The sequence below is a fragment of the Notamacropus eugenii genome, chromosome 1 (genome assembly GCF_028372415.1).
Source record: "Notamacropus eugenii isolate mMacEug1 chromosome 1, mMacEug1.pri_v2, whole genome shotgun sequence".
NCBI lineage: Eukaryota > Metazoa > Chordata > Mammalia > Diprotodontia > Macropodidae > Notamacropus > Notamacropus eugenii.
The window spans coordinates 76622686-76645730 of NC_092872.1; the positions used below are offsets into that span (position 1 = coordinate 76622686).

Sequence of the window (23045 nt, forward strand, 5' to 3'; positions counted from 1 at the left end):
GAATGAAGCGCAATGAGGCCACCTAGGAGCCTGAGAGGATGGTGATGCTCTTGACAATAATAGGAAAGGCTTTGGGGGAAAAAATAATAAATTCTATTTTAACATATAGAGCTGCAGAAGCTTACAGGATATCAAATTTGAGATGTCCAAAATACAGGACTGGAGCTAGGTAAGAGATTATGGCTGGATATGTAGTTCTAGAAAGCATCTCATAAAAATTTTATTTGGACCCATGAAAGTATATGAACTTGAGATAGTATAGAGAAAAAAGAGAAGACAGTCCAAGAAAAAGCCTTGGGAACATCCCTGATTAATGGTTGTGACCTGGATGAAGGTGTAGAATAACCAGAAGAAAGCAATGTTCCAAAAACCTAGAGAAGAGAGTATGTTCGTCCTTTGCTGCCGAAGAAGACCATACCATCAGAGAAATGATGACATGACTTGCACTTGACTTTGTTTTGAGTGAGGGAGGGCTGTGCAGGTCACCAGCCTCACTTCTCCTCCAGAGCCATCTGAATCCAGTGACCAGATATTCATTAGGATGACTGGAGATGACCCAGGAAGAGGCAAGTGGGGTTAAGTGACTTGCCCAAGGTCACACAGATAGTGAGTGCCAAGTGTCTGAGGTGAGATTTGAACTCAGGTCCTCCTGACTCCTACAATGGTGCTCTATCCACTGTACCACCTAGCTGCCCAAAGAGAGGAGAGAGTATCTAGGAAGAGAAGGCAATCAACATTGTCAAAGGCTGCAAAGACATCAGGAAGGATGAGGATTAAAAAAAAGCAATTAGATTTTAACAATTAAGAGAACACTGATAACTTCAGAAAGAACAATTTTAGCTGAATGAAGAGGTCATAACCTGGAGAGTTTAGGAGCCATTATGAGGAGAAGCAGAGGAACCTGGTACAGATGACTTGGGCCTCTAGAGAGCTATCAAGCTGAGAAATAAAGCGAAGCAGAAAATTTAAACAGGCAGATGAAGTCAGATATCAGGGACATACCAAATGTGGGGACAGGAAAGTGGGAAACTGTAGTTATGGCCAATTACAGAAGGATAAATCAAACCCATAACAGAGAAATCCCATTCCAAAGGGGCTGAAAATCATTTCACTGTAAATTAAAGAATAGATTAAAAAAATCATCAGACATTCTCAGGCATTCAAGACGGCTGACACAGCTGCAACTGCCGGAGCCGGTAGCTCAGGAGTGAGATCAGGAAGCCAGCCACTACCCCTGCAGACCACTACTACTTGGCACGCAGGTGGACCTTGCAGGTAGTTGTGAGCTCCTTGCTGACAGAGGCTGGGTTTGAAAGTGCTGAGAAAGCATCAGTGGAAACATTAACTGAGATGTTACAAAGCTACCATTCAGAAATCGGGAGTGCTAAATCCTATTATGAGCACATGGCCAGGACACAGCCAACACTCTCAGACATCAACACTTGCTGAGATGGGTTTCAAAGTGGAAACTCTTCCTGCATATGCTAAATGGTCCCAGAAGATGGTCATCACAGCACCTCCAGTCACCCATCAGCCTGTGTGACTCCCAAAGCCCTGACTGCTGGACAGAACAAGTTCATCCACCTCATATCCCCAGCCATTTTCCTGAATTCTCCAATCCCCACACCTACATCAAAACACCGACATACCAGCAAGCTTGTCTCAGATTACCAGGTCCTTAGTGAAAGGTTGCATCACAGAGGCGTAATGTGGAACAGGCACTTACTCGTTTTATGACCAAGACAAGTGAGACACGGAGTCTTTTCAAAGATGATGCCAGCACATTTCCATTGATTGCTGCCCGGCTGTTTACCCTTCCCTATCTGACAGCCCTTCTCCTGTCTCAATTGGAGATGAAGCAGATGGAAGAGCCTCATTCGTCTGAGCAGGATGAACAGACAGACACAGGGAACCTTCCTTTCCACATTAGTACAGATGAATCAGGTGCAGAGAAAGAGAATGCCTCTGTTGTAGAGCAGAACACTTCCTTGTCGGGGAGTCACACTGGGGAGGAGAATCTTATCAATAACCCTTATCTCCAGCCCGTAAAGAAACCCAAGATCCATAGCAAGAAGTGAATTAGAGGACAGTGGGGGCCATCCATTCTGAATGTCTTCTCTGCCTTCATTACAGCACGGAAGAAATGAGTTATTGATCATTAAGCTTAGGCCTAAAAAGCATCTCCCTGAGCTTAGCAGACATTTTGCTTGTTTCTTTCTCTCTGAACACCCACTCTCTCCTCTCGAGGTATCTTAGAATGAAGCTGTCTCAACTTTTTGAGATGAGATGACATCATTGCAGCAATGGGATTAGCCTTCCTCTAGTAGAAATAATCTCTAGCATGCAGTTGGCCAGGCATCCCATGGCCCTTTGGGCCACCTAGGACTTCTCTTCCAGTCCCTCTTTTTGGGTGAGAGGAAAAAACTCTGAATTAAAAAGGGATCCATTCACCCATTTCCACTCCCATTCCCATTTAAAGATACCTAGGAAGGAGAGGGCTGGGCAGCCAAACTGGAATCTAACATTTTGTTGGGTGTTTGACTTCAGAGAAACAAATTGTTTAATAACAATGTCTTACATAGACTGTACTGTGGGACACAGAGATTTAGTGATTTCATTTCCTGTCATAGTTTTTCTATTCCAGTTGAAACTTCTAGGCAGCTGTATTTCAAATGACCCTTTTATTGGCTCATCAGCAATTCTGGCACTGGCCCCTAGGAAAGAGCCTCATTCTGTGGCCTGTGAAGCCCTGAGGGCATGTCCAGGCCAAAGAAGCTCAGTGGGTTCTTGGTTGAATTCCTTTTCTCCTTCCACCCCTGCACACTCAATGAGCCTTTGCTTCTTTTTCCAGGATAGAAAGTGAAGCCTTGCTCCCTTGCCCTATGATCTATGCTCCCTGAGCGGGAGATAAACACTTAACATTACTGAACTTCTGAGGAAGTCATGACTAGAACATCCCAGGTTCTTCCTTTTCTGTTGACCAGATACAAGTTCTTAAAGAAAATTCTATATAAGTTGCCATGTACATTCTTGGCTAAGCATTAGAGCAGAGTGATTTTTTAAAATGCCAAATGAAAGCTACTGGAGGGTCACAAATATTTTAAATGAAAGAGAAATAAGGAATCTCCTGTAAGATATTTTGCCAGAGTCTTGAAATCCTTCTGGAGAGACAGTCTGATTCCATAATAACTACTTTCTCCTTCCCACCCTAATCCTGCCTCTACACTTCCTTTCCCCAGTAAGTAAAACTCTCTGGCCTGACAAAGTGCTATCCATGAACTTCCTGACCTGCTATTTTGATGGAGGGATTATTAAGGGAAGAGAGCTGTTTGTTTAGAATTGAATAAAAATCTGCCAAGCAGAGTGTCTTAGAAGAGAAAACGTCACATTCTGACCCCAGCTTTCGAGGTCTGTCTATAGTTACCTAACAATGCAATACCTCTTTCACTGAGAACACTTGAAAACTCACAGACATTTATGACTGGAAATACTGTAAGCCCAGTAAGCCTAGATTTTGTGAATCTTGGGTTGTTTTCAGCCTTTACAGATAGGTAGTGTGGTGAGTATAGGGAAAGTTCACATTTTGGAGGTGAGCATTGTAGAGGGTGGTAGGACAAAAGTATTTACAGCCCTCTTTTGTAGCTAGAAACTACCATGAGCACTGTGGGATGGTCACTGTGTTGTGTGTGTAGACTTACTACTGTACTTGTACATCACTGATGCCAAAAAGCATTTACCAGCACGTACTTGGAGGAGGTATGTGTTAAATGGAGCTTCTTGTTACTTTGGCCAAGAAACCTGAGCCATTGTTGGCAAAATACAATGTTCTGAACTTTGCTGAGCAAAATAGGTCCATGTGAGAGAATCTGGGAATGGACCATTCACATATCACCCCTGAAAGAAGGCTTGTTCATGTATCATGTTGATCCTGACTCTTTGTTGCTATGTAAATACTCTACATACACCCTGGCACTTCTTTACAAATTTCTATTTTTAATAATTTGGATGAGGTTTTTTGAATTATATGTGACCAAAACCAAATGAAAACTGTTACCTGTACATGCATAATAAAAATTTGTTATGTAGATAGTATGGAATCACAGGGTGATAACTTTGACTTATTGTCAGGAATTGTGTTAACCATATGTGTTTGTGTGCTATGACTTACAATCCCCTTTTCTACCACCCTCCCCTCTCTTCCCCTCAATGCTTTTTAATTAGTTCAGAATTTTGTTGATTTTTCTATTTTCCCTGTATTAAAGATATCCTCATATGGGAATGATTAAGTCTTTCGGACAAATTCAGCAAGTTAATTTCTGTGCAGACTAGAGACTAAAACTCCTCTGGGTACCATAATAAATTGGCACCATGATGTATTAAGTGATTTTGTGTTCAAAATTATATAGTGGTGGACTAGAATTCAGTTTCCCAGAGTCTTAGGATGAGTCCATATAGTTTACTGAAAGAGTAATGGATAGGTTATGGACATGGAAACCCATATACTATTCTGGCAGGAAGGGAATCCAATATCCCGTTCTGATGAGAAGGAGGTTCTTTGTGCCTGTCTTCTCATCTTGCTCAGAGAAATGGCTGAATGTCTTCATTTCGAAGAGCTAACAAGGTATGAGATGGTGAAAAGCTGAGCCATCCATCCCAACCATTCCTACACAGAAGTCTCCATAATCTTTTCAGTAGGGACTCATTACAACTGTTACAGGCTTCTAATAATGGGGAACCACTATCTCCTGCTAAGGCAGCCCATTCCACTTTTGGCCATCTCTCATTATTAGGAAGTTTTTCTTTATGTCAGATCTAAACGTGCCTCTTTGAAACTTCTACCTGCTCTTTCTAATTCTTTCCCCAGTGGCCAAGTTGTTGGTCAGTCATTTTTCAGTCATGTCTGACTCTTAGTGACCCCACTTGGGATTTTTTGGCAAAGACAGTGGAGTTGTTTGCTGTTGTCCAGCTCATTTTACAAATGAGGAAAATGAAGCAAACAGGGTTAAATGACTTGCCTGGGGTCACACAGCTAGTAAATGTCTGAGGCCTGATTTGAATTTGGGAAAATGAGTCTTTCTGACTCCAAGCATAGCACTCTATCTACGGTGCCACCTAGCTGACCTGCCCAACTAGGATTAAGTCTAATATCCATTAGTTCAACTAACATTTAAGTGTCTACTGTATTTAGAGCACTAAAATCAAAAGTGCCAATTCAGTCCTAGACTCACCTGACTTTTAAGAAAACTGTTTTATGGAAGGGCAGAAACGAATCGATTTTTTTGAGAGAGTGAATTACCAATTATTTGCACTACTGGCGGAAAGAGTATCCAGACAATTCTCGCTTTATATAAATTCACTTTATGTAAAGACTTTATGTAAAGAATTCTGAAAGAAATCTGCATTCCAAAAAAATAAATTTATTAGCTTTATTGTAAAAAAAAATTATCAGCCATTTATTATTTGTGTAACTTTGGACTATACACTTAACATTCTGGGGCTTTGTTTTCCTCCTGAAATAACTGCCTCTAAGGTCCTTTCCAACTCTAGATTTATGACCTTACAATATTTCCAGTCACAAATGTCTGTGAGCTGAAAAGGAACATGAGACCACTGCTTACATATATGTGTATACAGATTTTTGTAACAGTTTTTTTCAATGTATGTTATATCATTATAATTCTTACATAATATAAATAAATGAAGTACTTATATCATTAGTTTGACATATTACAAATTGTAATTGGTGTTTTCTGTATGGTTGTGCAGTCTAAAATACGTAGGTATTCACTGATGTTAGTTAACAAAAAAATTAATTATACAAAATGATTTTTTAAGAAAAAAATTTACCTTGACTTTGAGTCAGGTGAAGAATCTTTGATGTAACATATCTGGCAGCTTCTGCTTCTGAACATTCATAGTTGATCTTCTCCAGCTGAGCCAGGAGTGCCACAATCCGAGAATTGCTAGTAAGGCTAGAAAGAATGTTATGTTATATTTAGACTTCATGCCATATTTGTGTATTTTAAATGTAATTCTTAAGTAACATGAATTCAGCTCATTTCAATTTAACAACTATCTACTGAGCAATTATATGCAGTGCAACCATGCTAGGTGTTGGATGAGATCTGAAGTTTAGATAAGACACCTCCCCTTGTTCACAGAGCATATGAGGTAGTATGATGGAGGTAAAAGTACGTAAAAAGCGCATTAAAGTGGTATAAAACAATATGTTGTACGAGGTCTTGGGGAGATGAGGAAAGAAAAAATCAGTTGAATGTGACGGTTCCCTCCTCACAGCACACCAACTGGATGTTGCCTTTGTACTCATCTCACTCTCCCTAATATCAGTTACTTGTGTACTTCTTCTTCCCTTTAGACTATGAGCTCCTTAGAAACACAGTCTATGTCCTCTCTATCTTTGTACTATTAGCACTTTGCTATGATATTTAACATATTAGGCATATTATTTTAAAGTTCAATAGGAATACAATAGACAAAGATAGGGAAAGAGAACATTCCAAGGACAAGAAACAACATGAGGAAAGGAATGCCCACAGAGCTCAAAGTTCCCCTAACTCATTTTAGATATAGAAGAGCCACTATTCTAAGTTCAACTTCAAGCTATCACAGAATATCTTGGGATCATATGTTTAGAACTAAAAAAAAAAAAAAAAAAAAAGACCTCAGAGATCATCTAGTCTAACCCCTTATATGGATTCAAACTCATGTTTTGACTCCAGATTCAGCATTCATTCCACTGAATCAAGATATCATTGTTTTTTAATTAAAAAGTAATTTTAATAGAAACACTACTTGATTAAGTTACAATTTCACTAATCTCAGATAAAGTAATGACTCTAGAAAATTGTAGCTTTACAACTGGTATTAGGGAATAAGATGTCTAAATAGTTTAAGCCACTACTGCAGAAAACAGTTTGTACTGTATTAATTTAATGTGAAAATTCTTAAGCTAAAAGAAAAGATTGAGTCTTTATTCTGAAAAATATCATTTTAATTGACAAGAATGTTTGTTGATTTTAACTAATAAAATATTTATACTATTCAAAAAGACCTTGATGCAAGAAATAAAAAATTATTTCTGCACATAAATATGTTTAGTAAATATTTAGTCATCAAAACAAATTTTAAAAGGAAGGCAAAATTTGATCAACAACATTGAAAAAAATCATTAAAGTTCTGCAGGAGGATAACTGACCCTTTCTCTTTCTTCCGCAGCCACCCTCCCTAACTCAGGCTCAAAATCATCAAAATCAACCTCTTATGCATGGTGTAAAAAGAGTCTCCTCAGTAATTAGTCTCACATTAGTGATTAGTGGCAGACTCTGATCTGACACTCATCACTATGTGACCACCAATGAGTCAATCCTGTCTGGTTCAGATAACTTCTAAGGTCCTTTCTGCTCAAGCTCTTCCAAGGTCCTAGAGTTTTTGATGGTATTGTTGAAACAGTAATGGTAGATAGAATCACTAGAGGGCAGCACTCTCTTTGAAATGATTTTTTTACAGTGGTACATTTTGGGTTGAGGTATAGAAAAGACTTAAAAATGCATTTAAATTCAATGTATAAACAAGAGTCAACTAAGCTGACTTTCCCAGGACTCAGCAACACTTCAGTGGTGGCCACAGGATACTGCTAATGTTGTTATCTTGATATCTCCCAGGATACAACTGCCTTAATTAAAAAAGGCACTTCAAAACATGTTATACTAACAAGCCAAATGAAAATTATTATGTAATGAGCTACACGTTATGACAGAGCAGAGAGAGAAAAAACTAGGAAGTCAAAAAGAACTGGGTTCAAGTTCCACCTCTAAAACACTGGCTTGATGCCCCTAAGCAAATTCCTTAACTTCTCAGTATCCTCTAACACTACATGTAGCAATTCACAGAGAGTGAAAACCACAGGTTGGGTACAAAAAAAAAAAAAAAATGAATTTAAAATGATTGATGATTTGTCATTATTGCAAAATTCTAAACTGTTAGCAAAACTCCAAAATATTTCTTCAAGATTCATCTAGATGAAAATTGAATTAGATGATACCTAAATCTTTTGGGCTCCAAATCTGTAATCCAATAATCAGCCTTTCATAATATATTAAAATATTTAAGTTTCTTCTACCAACCCTGTCATTTCATATAACTATCTGCTGACAATTGTTTTCTCCAAAGCAAACGGATCCTTAAAAATGTTAAATGTTTTACTATTCAAGCCAAGCGTTTGTATTTAAATTATTTAAGTAAATTATATTAATTTGTCTGAATTTCTAATTTATTTTATTTTATTTATTTTTTGTTGTTCAGTTGTTTCTGCCTTGTTTGACTCTTTGTGACCCCATTTGGGATTTTCTTGGCAAAGATACTGGAGGAGTTTGCCATTTCCTTCTCCAGCTCATTTAAACTGAGGCAAACAGGGTTAAGTGAATTCCCCAGGGTCACACAGCTAGTGTCTGAGGCCAGATATGAACTCTGAAAGATGAATCTTCCTAACCCCAGGCCTGACATTCTATCCACTGCTCCACCTAGCTGTCCTAATACATCAATTTACCAAACATGAATTTTCACTTTTATAACCAATCAATAGTACTGCCAGATTTTTAAAAAGTAAAAATTGAAAATATCTCTGATGATTTTAGCTAAGCATAATAAAAGTAGAAAGAAAAATGAAATCATCTTCACAAACCTCACACAGGTAGAAATCATAAAGCTTTATTATTTAAATCAGAGTTGCTTGCTGGGATGTTGGTAAACCAAGATGTTTATGATTTAAGAGAACTTTTATCTTTTATATTCCTTTCTATAGCCTGCTTCTCTCTCTCTCTCTCTCTCTCTCTCTCTCTCTCTCTCTCTCTCTCTCTCTCTCTCTCACACACACACACACACACACACACACACACATACACACACACACACACTCCCCCTTAGTAGCCAGTGCCTTCATGCAGTCCACAATGCCCAGCAGTACCTCAAACAATACCTGGCCTTAAAATGTACCCCTGCTATGCTACAGGCACCCTATACCTGCTACACAATATGACCATTTATTTCTCTAATCAAATGAGCCCTAAATTTATATATTTAGCATTAATCTCTCTTCTAAGGTCCTGTCACACATTTCCAACTGCCTATTGGACATCTCTACTTGACTGCTACACAATCATCTTAAACTTAACACATCTAAAATAGAACTTAATCTTTACCCCAAACCTACCCAGTCTTCTTTTTTTTCTGTAAAGAATAACACCCTTCGGAGCCAAGATGACGGAGTAGAAAGGTACACATATGCTAGCTCCAAACCCACAGCCCATAAATACCTGTAAAGAAGAACTCCCAACAAATTCTGGTGCAGCAGAAGCCACAGAACAATGGAGCAGAGGAGATTTCTGTTCCAGAGGGACCCGAAAAACCGACACCACTGGACCCGGAGCACAGCCCAGCCCTGCCTTGGCTGAGCAGCGCTGAGACAAGCAGATCTGAGCAGGCTTTGGGGACAGAATCTCCGGTGGCCGTGCAGGTCCCTCCACCCACAGGCACTAGAGGTCAGTGAGGGAGTCTTTTTTGGCTCACTGAGAGGGGAGCAGGGTATCTCCATGGCTCGGGCCCCCTCAGGAGACAGCAGTAGCGGCAGCGGGGGTCCCAGAGCGGGCAGGAGCTTGGATCCATTGTTGAAGGTCTCCACATAAACCCCCTGAGGGAACTGAGCCCTGCTTGGGGCCCTGCCCCCACCTGAGCACCTGAACTTAATCTCACACTGAATAGCAGCCCTGCCCTGCCCAAAGCCCTGAGGCTGGGAAGCAGCATTTGAATCTCAGACCCCAAGCACTACCTGGGCAGATCTGGAGGCGAGGTGGGTGTGGAGAGGACACTCAAAAGTCAAGTCACTGACTGGGAAAATGCCCAGAAAAGGGAAAAAAAATAAGACCATAGAAGGCTACTTTCTTGGTGAACTGATATCTCCTCCCATTCTTTCAGAGGAGGAAGAACAAGGCTTACCATCAGGGAAAGACACAGAAGTCAAGGCTTCTATATCCCAAACATCCAGAATAAATATTCAATGGGTTCAGGCCATGGAAGAGCTCAAAAAGGATTTTGAAAATCAAGTTAGAGAGGTGGAGGAAAAACTGGGAAGAGAAATGAGAGAGATGCAAGAAAAGCATGAAAAGCAGATCAACACCTTGCTAAAGTAGACCCAAAAAAATGCTGAAGAAAATAACACCTTGAAAAATAGGCTAACTCAACTGGCAAAAGAGGTTCAAAAAGCCAATGAGGAGAAGAATGCTTTCAAAAGCAGAATTAGCCAAATGGAAAAGGAGGTTCAAAAGCTCACTGAAGAAAACAGTTCTTTCAAAATTAGAATGGAACAGATGGAGGCCAATGACTTTATGAGAAACCAAGAAATCACAAAACAAAACCAAAAGATGAAAAAATGGAAGATAATGGGAAATATTTCATTGGAAAAACAACTGACCTGGAAAATAGATCCAGGAGAGACAATTTAAAAATTATGGGACTACCTGAAAGCCATGATCAAAAAAAGAGCCTAGACATCATCTTTCATGAAATTATCAAGGAAAACTGCCCTGACATTCTAGAACCAGAGGGCAAAATAAGTATTCAAGGAATCCACCCATCACCTCCTGAAAGAGATCCAAAAAGAGAAACTCCTAGGAATATTGTGGCCAAATTCCAGAGCTCTGTGGTCAAGGAGAAAATATTGCAAGCAGCTAGAAAGAAACAATTCAAGTATTGTGGAAATACAATCAGGATAACACAAGATCTAGCAGCTTCTACATTAAGGGATTGAAGGGTGTAGAATATCATATTCCAGAAGTCAAAGGAACTAGGACTAAAACCAAGAATCACCTACCCAGCAAAACTGAGTATAATACTTCAGGGAGAAAAATGGTCTTTCAATGAAATAGAGGACTTTCAAGCATTCTTGATGAAAAGACCAGACCTGAAAAGAAAATTTGACTTTCAAACACAAGAATGAAGAGAAGCATGAAAAGGTAAACAGCAAAGAGAAGTCATAAGGGACTTACTAAAGTTGAACTGTTTACATTCCTACATGGAAAGACAATATTTGTAACTCTTGAAACTTTTCAGTATCTGGGTAGTTGGTGGGATCACTCACACACACACGCACGCACACACACACACACACACAGAGACAAAGCACAGAGTGAATTGAATAGGATGGGATCATATCTTTAAAAAATGAAATTAAGTGGTGAGAGAGAAATATATTGGGAGGAGAAAGGGAGAAATGGAATGGGGCAAATTATCTCTCATAAAAGAGGCAAGCAAAAGACTTTTTAGTGAAGGGAAAAAGAGGGGAGGTGAGAGAAAAACATGAAGTTTACTCTCATCACATTCCACTAAAGGAAGGAATAAAATGCACACTCATTTTGGTATGAAAACCTGTCTTACAATACAGGAAAAGTGGGAGATAAGGGGATAAGCAGGGTGGGGGGGATGATGGAAGGGAGGGCAGTGGGAAGAGGGAGCAATTTGAGGTCAACACTCTTGGGGAGGGGCAGGATCCAAAGAGAGAATAGAAGCAATGGGGGGCAGGATAGGATGGAGGGAAATATAGTTAGTCTTACACAACACGACTATCATGGAAGTCATTTGCAAAACTACACAGATATGGCCTATATTGAATTGCTTGCTTTCCCAAAGGGAATGGGTGGGGAGGGAGGGATGAAGAGAAGTTGGAACTCAAAGTTTTAGGAACAACTGTCGAGTATTGTTCTTGCTACTAGGAAATAAGAAATACAGGTAATGGGGTATAGAAAGTTATCTGGCCCTACAGGACAAAAGAGAAGATGGGGACAAGGGAAGGGAGGGATGATAGAAGAGAGGGCAGACTGGTGACAGGGGCAATTAGAATGCTTGGTGTTTGGGGGTGGGGGGAGGGGAGAAATGGGGAGAAAATTTGGAACCCAAAATTTTGTGAAAATGAATGTTAAAAGTTAAATAAATAAATTTTAAAAAAATCTTGAAGTTAAAAAAAAAAAAGAATAACACCCTTCTTACTCCCCGTCATCTTCACCTCTTTACCCTTGTTCATGCCCAGAGCTCTCATGTCCCCTCCTCTTTACCAATAACACCCACCCTAGTCCAGTATATCACACTCCTGCCAAAACTTCCTAATTGTTCTTGTATCAATTCTCTCCCCTCTCTAATCAGTGGTCCACTAAACTTTCAATAAGTCAGACCTTATAACTCCCCAATTCAAGAAGCTTCAGTGGCCTCTCCTTGCCTTTAATAAACTCCATTTTGTTCTAGCCCAATTTTCTAGTCTGGTTACACAGTATTCCCCTCCTATACTGCTCCTTCTCCCTATCCCCCACGCTTCCCCACAAACACACACAGACCAGTCCAACAAAATCAGTCTAGTCACTCTTCCCTACACATGACATTCTCTCTCTTGCCTGGCTGGCTGTCCTTCAGATCTGGAATACACTGCCTCCTCATTTCTACTTTTTGGAGCTCCTAGCTCTCTTCAAGGTTGAGCTCAAATGTCACTTGCTTTAACAGACCTTTCCTGGTTCGCCCACTTGTTCATGTCTTCACTATTCAATATGTTTAATATCTTCTATATTTTAAAATAAGTCATGTACATGTTATAGCCCTATACCCTCCCCACCCTGACCTAAGTAGAATACAAGTTATTTTGTGACAGAAACTATCTCAGTTTTGTATTTGTAGTCCCAATACCTAACACTGTGGCTGGCACAAAGCCTTCAGAAGGAAAAAAGAGAAACAGAGGCCTTCGAGTCCTTCCTCCCACCTGCCTCCACATCTCAAGCTGTACATCTCCTACCTGATGTCCAACATCCCAGGGAAGATAAGAGGCCCTTTAATGATGAACATATTTACACACAGTCACACCTAACACATGCCAGTGAATTGCAACACCTGTAAGTCATCATCCAAACCCCATTCCCCACCATTTCATTTCTTATTCCCATAACTCTTAATCATTCCATCCTGAAAGTCTCAACCAAATACTACTTCCTCCTTCCATTGTGTCTTCTGAGTCTACTCTATTGGCAACACACATGCTTTCATCTTAAATCTTTTTCTCTCACACTCCTTTCATTCTCTGGCTCTTACTGAGACCTAGTTCCCCCTGATGATACAATCTCCCTGTTTTCCCTTTCCAATAGTGGCTGAAATGACTTTCACTCATTGCCCTTGGCTCCTGGGTCAAGGTAAGGGAGCTGAAATACTCCTTGCTCTCTCTTGCAATGTCCAAGTTCTCCCTCTACTACCATCACTCAGTAAACCTCCCCTTCTTTGAGGGCCATACAATTCAAATCTTCCACCCAATCAACAACCAGTAATTGTTGTCTACAAAACTCCAAGATACTCCCCTTCCTTCTTCAGTGAGTACAGGACCTCTCCTCCCCAACTCCTGCCCTCGTACCTGAGGACTTAACATCAAAACCCTAACTTTCCAAATCCTCAACTTACTCACTTCCTATGATCTACTTCTCTATCCCACCTTAGTCACATACAAAGATGGTTATATCCTTAATCTTGCCATCACTCACAAATGCGCTTCCATGTTCAAGAACTCTGAAATTCTCTTAGCTGATTATAATCAATTGACTTTCCTATACCTTTGCTTTCCTATACCAAGCACTAGTCTTCACCCATACTGTTACCTTCAATCCCTTGATCCTTCAGTTCTTTCCCAGGTCATCTCTCTGCACTAGCCACTCTCTCCTCCCTTCCCTATCTTTATCCCTTGGTGAACCAGTTCAATTCCATACTTTGTAACAGAGGAGCTAATCTCATGGTCATGCAATTTATTATTCTTCTGCCTTGGATCACTCACACCATCTGCTGCCTTCTCTACTATATACGGTGTTGCTGAACTAAACTGAAGAAAATCATGAAACTATTCTGATTGAGTCCTCTACAAATTTATGTTACACAATCTCAACTGGGTCCTCACTACTGCTAGCAATTCTACATTTCCCTTTTAAATTTAAAATCTTACTTACTACAGTGATTCTTCCAAATCTTTTTATTCTCCTCAAATCTCCTATGGTTGTTCCTCCCCCCACTCTCTCAGCCAAAAACCTTGCTTCACATTTTACTGAAAAAACTTGAGACCATTTGTCAAGAATTCCATCTTCTCTCCTCCACCTCATCTCACGTCACTCAGATGCCTTCTGTTATGATCCATTCCTTCACCTTTGTCTCACATAAAGAAGTGGCCTTACTCCTTGCCAAGGCAAACCTCTCTTAGTGCACAAAGAATACCACTGCACCCAGTTTCCTCCATCAAATTAACCCCTCTGTCATCCTTACTCTCCCTTATCTTCAATGTCTTCCCATCTACTGGTTCCTTCCCTGACTAATAACATGCCATGCCTTCCCCATCCTTAACAAAAAATCTTCACTTGATCCTTCTATCCATGCTAATTATCATCCTATATCTCTTTGTGGCTAAATTCGTTAAGAAAGTCATCTACAAAAGATGCCTGCCATGGCTTTCCTCAGTCCTCATTCTTACTAACCTCACTACAGTGTTTGACATTGTAAATCACCCTCTTCTCCTTGAGATTCTTTTTTTCTCTACATTTTCAGGATATCCCTCTCCTGGCTTTCCAGCATATCTGGTCACTCCTCAGTCTCTTTTGCTAGATATTCATCTAAAGAAAGGTATTCCCCTGAGCTCCATCCTGGGCCCTTTTTTCTTCTCCTTCTATACCACTTCACTTAGTGATCTCATAAACTTCCACGGATTTCACTACTATCTCTATGCTGATATAAATTTTCAAAACTACTTATCTAGTCCTAACTTCTCTGCTGACCTCAAGTCTAACATTTCCAAATGCCTTTCAGGTATCTCTAACTGGATGTCTAGTAGTCACCTTAAACTCCTTATATTTGGCTCAAAGCCCTCTCCCCTTCCAAACTTCTCTATAACTGTTGAGATCATCAACATCCTCCCAATCACCAAGCTTGTGAATTAGGTGTCATTCTCTATCACTGCCCACCCCCCCCAATCATTTCCCAAGAACTATCAATTCACAACATCTCTCACATATGCCCCCTTTTTCCCTCTGATACTGCCAGCACTCTGGTACAGGCCACTGCAGTAGCAATAGTCTGCTAAAAAAGAAGGCTCTCTTCCTTCTAGTCCATTCTCCACTCAATTGTCAAAAGGATCTTCCAAAAGCACATGCCTGGTTATATCACTCTTCTACTCAATAAACTCCAGTGGTTCCTTATTACCTTCAGGATCAAATATAAAATCCTCTGTTTGGAATTTTTCAAAGCCCTTCATAATCTTCCCTTGCCCACCTTTCCCTTACACCTTAAAATCACTCCCACCCCCATACTCTTCCATCCAGTGACACAGGCCTTCTTGATGTTATACCAACAAAACACTCTGGTTTTTCCCCATGTCAGAACACTTTCCCTCCTCTCTAAGTGCTGACTCCCCTGGCTTCCTTCAAGTTCCAGCTAAAATCTTACCTTCTAAAGAAGTCTTTCCCAATCCCTTTTAATTCTAGTGTCTTCTCTCTGCTAATTATCTCCTATTTAATCTGTATACATAAGCTGTTTGTACATATTTATTTGCCTGTTGTCTCCCAATGAGTTGCAACTTCTTTGCGGGTAAAGGCTGCTTTTTGCCTTTCTTTGTATCCTGAGAACTTAGCACAGTGGCTAGCAAACAGAAGGCACTTCATAAATGCTTACTGACAGCAGCAACTTAATAAATGTTTGTTCATTGACTAATCTGATAAATTAATACAGTTCTATTTTAGTGGATGGTGATTATGTCCTCCTACATAATATTCACTGGCCTTTAAATACCAAAAGAGAGAGGTAAGGTAACAAGCATTTTTATGCATCCAGGATGGACCAGGCATGTGACCTCACACTCAGAAGAACGTCTATTTTATTTGCAATAAAGGGTCCCTGGAGCTATCGGAACAGGGGGTGACATGGTTGAAGCTACAATTTTGGAATATCAGTTTGGCAGCAATGTTAAGCGACTGTGATAGACTGGAGAGGGAGGGAGACAGGGTGGAATGAAAGGAGACCAATTAGGATAGACACCAAGGGAGGAAAGGACAATGGGGATGGATCCTACTGTGGCCCCGAAACTAGGCTTCCACATGGAGACCTCTAATTAGCAAACTATCCATTTCTGAGGTCTAATTTTTTTACTTCTCTGGAACAAAAGAGTCCACAATTCTTGAGGTCAAGGAATCATGTCTTAATTATATCTGGTGTGGCCTTTTATACATAGTAAGTACTTAAGAAATTATTTTGAATAAATGAATATAGGTTGAGGATCTGGATTTTTTTTAAACCTTTTCATGCTTTTTAGGAAAACAAGTAAAAGAATGGACGATGCCAACCACTGGACACTGATTAAGTCCCACAAAGGATCTTTCAAGTAAACAAATATTTATTAAGTTCAAAGCTAGGGCTAAAAAGATGAAAAAGTACATGGTGGTCCCTTCCTATTTAATGTAGAGGTGGGGGGTCAGCCATACAAATTAAGTATGACACAAGGTAGAGTGTGTTAAGAGTGTCACCATCTTAAGAAGTATTTTATGTGGTAAGTTGCCCCTTAACCTGAAATCTTTCTCTGGAGAACATGAAAACACTATTTCACCACACACCTTTCTAAAATTCTTGGAAACTGAAGGCAGGAGAGATTAAGCAAAATTTGGGCTAAAAGGATTGGAGGAGACCTGAGGATGACAGGATGCAGATATGGCCAGGTGGGTGGAGAGGTACAAGATAGAAAAAAACTGAAGCATATACTGGCTGCCATTCTAATTTTTTTTTTAATCAGAGGAAAGTCTTTAGGAGCATTTTAGGTAGATACTCCATAAAGCATTTTTGAAAAGACATGGATAAGAATTACATTTATTCATTGGAGCACATCTACTTTAAAAATATCCCTTTAGGCTCTTTAATGCTGTGGAGTTTATAATGTACCTATTCAGTTTTAAAATTATCTTATTTCTTAAATTGGTTTATTTTTTAAAATTTATATTATAAAAAATATCACAGTTCTCCAAGTCTAACCCCAGCAACACCACCAGGTAGTGGGAAATCAGTCGAACCTGCTTGTGTGATTTATCAAGTTACTTCTCCTCTGGGACCGAATTTACTGATTTGTGAAATAAGTCATATCAGAATATCTTAAAGTTCCTTCTAATTCTAGATACTAATACTTCTTGCACTTGCTAAGGCAGAAAACACATGCACATGCACACACACATACATACATGCCACGATCTTGTGAAAAAATTCTAAATATGATCACAAAATCTTAAGCATTAGAAATCATATTATTCACATACAGTTCAAATTTAATGAAGGAAATCCAAATAACCCCTCAAGGAAATAATAGAAAAACACAGAAATAATAAAAACTATTTAAAGTATGTATTTGTGGTTTAAGAGTTAATTGTTTTTTGACAATTATTCTGAAAACTGAAGTTTTAGCTTAAGTCTGACTTCCCATTTTTACTAAAGAAAACAGATACTGTTCATAAGTGTTTACCTTGTAAGAGAAATTAATTCATAATGTTGCCTAATAGTTTTTTTTAATTTTTTCCACCTGTAATTGGACATGCAGATTCTTTTCTCCTTCAACATATGTCTCATCAAAGAAGTAGATGTAAAAGTGTAGATGAATTTTAATAACTGCATTATATAGCAGTTAAACATATTAACATATGAGATCAAGAATCTGTTAACTAGGAAAGAAAAATAACTACTTCCTTCATTCTCTCTTACATAATGTTTAAATGAATAGAAAGCTTCTTGTTTACTAACAGTTTTTGGCTCAGGACTTCTTCTGTTAATTTTAAAATTTAAAAAAAAAAGCCAGTCAGTCACAACAATTTATTAAGCACCTACTCTGTGCCAGGCACAGTTCTAAGTGCTGGAAATATAAAGAAAGGCAAAAGACAGCCCCTGCTCTCAAGGAGCTCATAGTGTAATGGGGAAAACAACATGCAAACAACTAAGTACAAACAAGAGATATAATGCAGAATAAACTGGAAGGAATCTCAGAGGAAAGGTACTAGCATTAAGGGGAACCAAGAAAGGTTTCTTGATGAAAGTAGGATTTTAACTGAGACGTTAAGCCAGGAGGTAGAGGTGAGAAGGGAGAGAACTTACAGGCAGACATGGGGGACAACCAGTGAAAATACCTGGAGTCAGGAAATGATAAGTGTTCTGAGAGGTATGGCAAGGAAGGGAGTACATTTTGCAGAGCAAAGTAAAATTTAAGAAAACTTGGAAAAGTAAGAAAAAAGTAGGTTGGTTAGGAAGGGTTAAGAACCAAACATTATCCTCAATAATGTTTTAAGGTATATAAAGATGAAATATATAGGATTGTAAGGGAAACCAATTAAATTGAAATAAAGTCCTAAAAATATTGAAAAAATAAGTTCCTGGACCTCAGGTTAAGAACCCTCATTGAGCTGCATGTTTTATTAGGTAGCTGCTTTGGACAAAACAATTATTACTTGGTGGCCATTCCCTCCGAATTTAGTGGTGATAGGCCCTTCCAAATTTAATTTAGTTAAATGGACAACATATACACAGTCCTTTTTTGGACCACACGAGATATTTTCAGCTTAATAGGACCGATCAGAATTTATGCTCCATTAGCACTACTTTAAGTTATCAGAAAGAAGCACAAATATACATAATTTTTCACCTCAAAAACAAAAATACTTCCAAGCTAGTTGGCAACAAGGAGAAAAAAGTTTTTAGACAAGTCAGTAACCATTTATTAAGTACTAAGCCAAGGGGATACAAAGAAAGGCAAAAAAAACCCAAAAAAATCTCTGCTCTCAAGGCATTCAGAGACTAATGGGGAAGACAGTATGCAAACAACTATGTACAAATGACATATACAAGAAAATAAGAGATAATCTCAGAGGGAATGCACTATTCTTTGCTAATCATTTTCTTGTCTCTGTGATCACACTCTGCTAATTCTCTTGGCAAATGTGCAGTTTTCACATATGTCAAATGTATAATTTTTGTCCTCATTAAAAAGGAAAAGAAGTTGACTGTGGGTGTAAAAGAGGGGCTCCACTGATTATACCATAGACTTAAATTAGCCTCTTTAAATAGCCCTTTCCAGTCTTCTTATACATTACTTTTCCCCTCCACAAATTCTGCAATCCAGGAGGATGGACGTCCTTGCTGTTCTTCTCACATGACTCTCCACCTCTGAATTCTAGATATTTTCATTGTTGCCCATGCCTGGAACTCTCCTCATCTTTGCCTCCTGGCTTCCTTGGCTTCCTTCACATCGCAGCTGAAGTCCCACCTTCTACAAGGAGCCTTTTGTAGTCCTCCTTAGCTTTACTGTCTTCCTTCTCAGACTACCCCCAACATAACCTTTATATCCTGTTTGTACATAATTGTATACATGCTGTCTCCTCTCTGATCCCTCCACTGGACTGCAAGGTTCTTGAAAGTAGAGACTTTATTTCCCCCCGGTTAGGCATTTCATAAATCTTTACTGACTTGACTTTGTTAGATAAAAACATCTCTTGATAGAATCAATGAGTAAATATTCAGTGTAACACACAAATTTTAAGGCTATATACCTCCTTGAATCAATCCAAGCCACTGTATGAGAGAGTTGGTCACAAGGAAACTATATAAAAGAAAAAAGTTATCTCAGAACCAGGACATTCTGAAGGTCTAGAAGCAGAGAAGTTGATGCAAACATAATCCCAGAACAGCTCTGGGGAACAAAAGGAGCATTGTACTATGGCAGATAGAGAAGATATCAAGGAAGATCATCCATTCTCAAAGGAAACAAAGCAAAGCAGCCCAGCTGGGGTTAAGTCCTGAAAAAAGGCCATCTCTTTCCCCAGCTGTGCCTGTCTATCCATAGACACTATAATATAATCTGCTGTTTTATTATGCAGAAATTTCCAATAAACTGAATTCTGGCTCAACTACAAAGAGGCCAAAGGTTAACTAGACACGGAAATGAACATAAAGTTAGGCAGAGGGTGCAATCTTAATCTCAAAGTTAATAATTTTCCTAACTGGGGGCTTGGAGTGATTGTGACTGAACTCATAATTTTTCATCTATATTAAAACTCCCTAAAGCTAAAGAGTTAGTTAGGGACCATATAGGCCTTAGGGACCATATTCTAACTGTTACATACATATTTATAAATATTTTCATGTTTCATTATAAGAATAGAAAAAACAACACAAAATAAATGAGGAATTTTCTCTTTAGCATACGAAATAGGTCAGCCTCTCTAGGCATAAAACGTATTGTGCCTGACCTAAAGTCTGAAGACCTAAGATTGAATCCTACCTCAGTCACAGTATTTTCTATATGAATATAGGCAAATCACTTAATCTCTCAGTTTCATTTCTGTCACCTTGAACTGAAGAAAATATTAGTTCTTAAAACTTTTATCAGAACATTCAACTGGTAAGTTGTTCTAACTACAGCAAGTCATTTAAAAGATGCAACAATGAACAATTAAAAAACCTTCGCCAATTCAGGACTCTCTCCTTCCTCAAATAGAGGCAAACTTGCAGCAGCAAGCAGCATACTAGATCTGGGTGAGGCCTGCCACTTACCAGTTGTATGACCTCAAGCAAGGAAACGATTCAACTTCTGTCCTCTCCTGCCTGAAACTCTTTCCCTCCTTAGCTTTTTCATCAATATTCTCTCCTGTTTTCTCCTCAAACTCTGCGTTTATTCCTCCTCAATGTCGTTTGCTGCTTCTACACACTGAAAACTAAGAATTAGTCCTTGACCTTCTGCTCTTTTTCTATACTCTGTCCCTAAATGTCATGTCATCCTCCCCCCCAAAAATGGAAGGGAAAAACCTACCACAGAATTATATTGTCTTACTTGGGGTTTTAGGGGAGGAGGAGGAGGATGCTGTGGCTTTTGAAAACATCAAAAACTTTTATTAAAAGTTGAATAAAAACAGACATGTGAAAAGATATTTGATCTTACAACACCAAACTATTAATTAATGTAACTTCTGAAAAACCTGGGAAGTTAAAAGAATCATACATTCTAATTAAGTGACGACACAGTGAAAAGCGAGCCAGCCTTTGAAGCAGGAAGACCTGGGCTCAAGTCCGGCTGCTGACACATATTAGCCATGGGACCATGGACAAATCACTTAATCTCTTGGCACCCCAAGCAACTTTCAAAGCTACAAATTCCATATAAGTTGTGAATTTACATATGCATAAAATGTTTCCATAATTGGAGCTCCATACCAGAACCCAAAGAGCCATCTGACCTCCCTGCCCCATGCACACACACAAAATTTTCTAATCATTCTTTAAATATTACAGGATCATAGATTTAGAAGAGGAAAAGATATTGAAGGCTATTTTGTCCAACCCTTCTACAGATGAGAAAACTGAGACTTAAAGAGGTTAAGTAATTTGCCTCAGTTCACTGAGCTGATTAAATGACAGAGGCAAAATCTGAACCCGGGTCCTCTGATTTCAAAGCTCTTTCCTACCGTATCACATTGACTCATACACAGCACAGCTATTATATTCATAACAAACTCTTTTGTAAGCAAGCCATTTTAAAGTTAGACATTGGTTTAAAAATAAAATTTGAAGTCATATATTAACCATTCCCTTCATATTGTTGAAAAACAGAAATTAATCAATTTATAGTAAATTTATAGAAAATTACTAAAATAAGACCACCAAAATCTCAGTGACACAACCAAAAAAAGGCTAAAACATTGAGCTTATATAAAAACAAAATAACTTTTCATAGTACTATATTTGGGTTTAACAACTCTAATAAAGTGTTACCCTATCATTACTTGACCTATTCTAACAGAAAAGTTTGATAAAAAAAAATTATCTGACTCCAACCCCTCAAAGGCAAGACATTATCAGTAGCAAAAGACCTTTACCCACCATATGAGTTATCAAATTTGTAGGTAACACAAAGTCTGCCCTTAAGGAGCTCCTATCCTTTCCATTGTCACATAAATTAGATTTAACATACAAAATAATTTTGACAGGGAGGCAATAGCAACTAGGGGAATCAGGAAAGGCTTCTTCTTGTAGAAACTGGAAATTGTTCTAACCTTCGCAAGTAATTAGGGATTCTAAGAGACCAAGGAAGGAGGTAATTCTGAAGGAGGAAAGGTAATAAAAAGGCATTAAGACGAGATAGAACGTCATCTGTGAGTAACAACAAAAAGGACAGTTTGACTGAGATAGTAAAGGTGGTTAATGCATAAAGCTGAAAGGTAGTCTGGTGACAGGCTAGAAAACACTTTACATTTCAGAAGCATGTGACTGATCCTACAAGCCAAAGGCAGCTGCTCCAGCTGGCTGTAGTCAGGCCTGCGCTTTAGAAATACCATTCTGGCATCTGTGTGAAGGATGAGATAGAGGGGGGGAAACTTCTGGCAGGAAGATGAATTAGACGGCTACTGAAATGGAAGCGATGACAGCCCACACTAAGGTGGTGGATTGGAGGGTGGATGCAAAAATGACAAAACATGGCAATTAACTGGAAGGGGAGAAGGAAGGGCATGAAGAAGAGGGAGGATCTGACAAGGACCCTGAGGTCTAGAGCACAGGTGACCAGAAAGATGGTGATGCACAACAGAAGAGGGGTGGATGTGAGAGCAATGATAATTCATTCTTGTTTTAGACAAGTTAAATTAGAGATGTTTAAGAAACATCTTTTTTTAAATGTTTAAAGGGCAACTGCTGCATAACTGGAATATAGGAAAGAAACTGGAACTGGATACATAGATCTAGGAGTCTTGCATATAAAGGTAAAAGATGAACTGACAGGAGCAGAACCAGAGAGAGAAGAGAAGAGGGCACTGGCTAAACCCCTAGTTAGAGGACAAGACACCAGGATGATCCAACAAAAGAAACTGAGAAGGGGTATCATATAGGCGGGAAGCACCAAGAGGCATCTGTGTCACAAAAACCTAAGAAGGAAAAAGCGTTCAGATAGAGAAATTGGTCAA

General features: G+C 39.0%; 1 protein-coding gene and 1 pseudogene across 8 annotated transcripts in view; one reads left to right on the forward strand and one right to left on the reverse strand.

The window, feature by feature from the left end:
- The window catches only part of AGTPBP1 (ATP/GTP binding carboxypeptidase 1), a 241452-nt gene that overhangs the window by 182317 nt on the left and 36090 nt on the right, over positions 1 to 23045 (reverse strand). For all 8 annotated transcript variants that reach the window (XM_072606021.1, XM_072605974.1, XM_072605967.1 and 5 more), the window contains exon 3: positions 5848 to 5972. In XM_072606021.1, coding sequence (XP_072462122.1) covers positions 5848 to 5972 — 125 coding nt within the window. The remainder of the gene's footprint in view (positions 1 to 5847; positions 5973 to 23045) is intronic.
- Positions 1234 to 2214, forward strand: LOC140501919 (transcription initiation factor TFIID subunit 8 pseudogene; annotated as a pseudogene).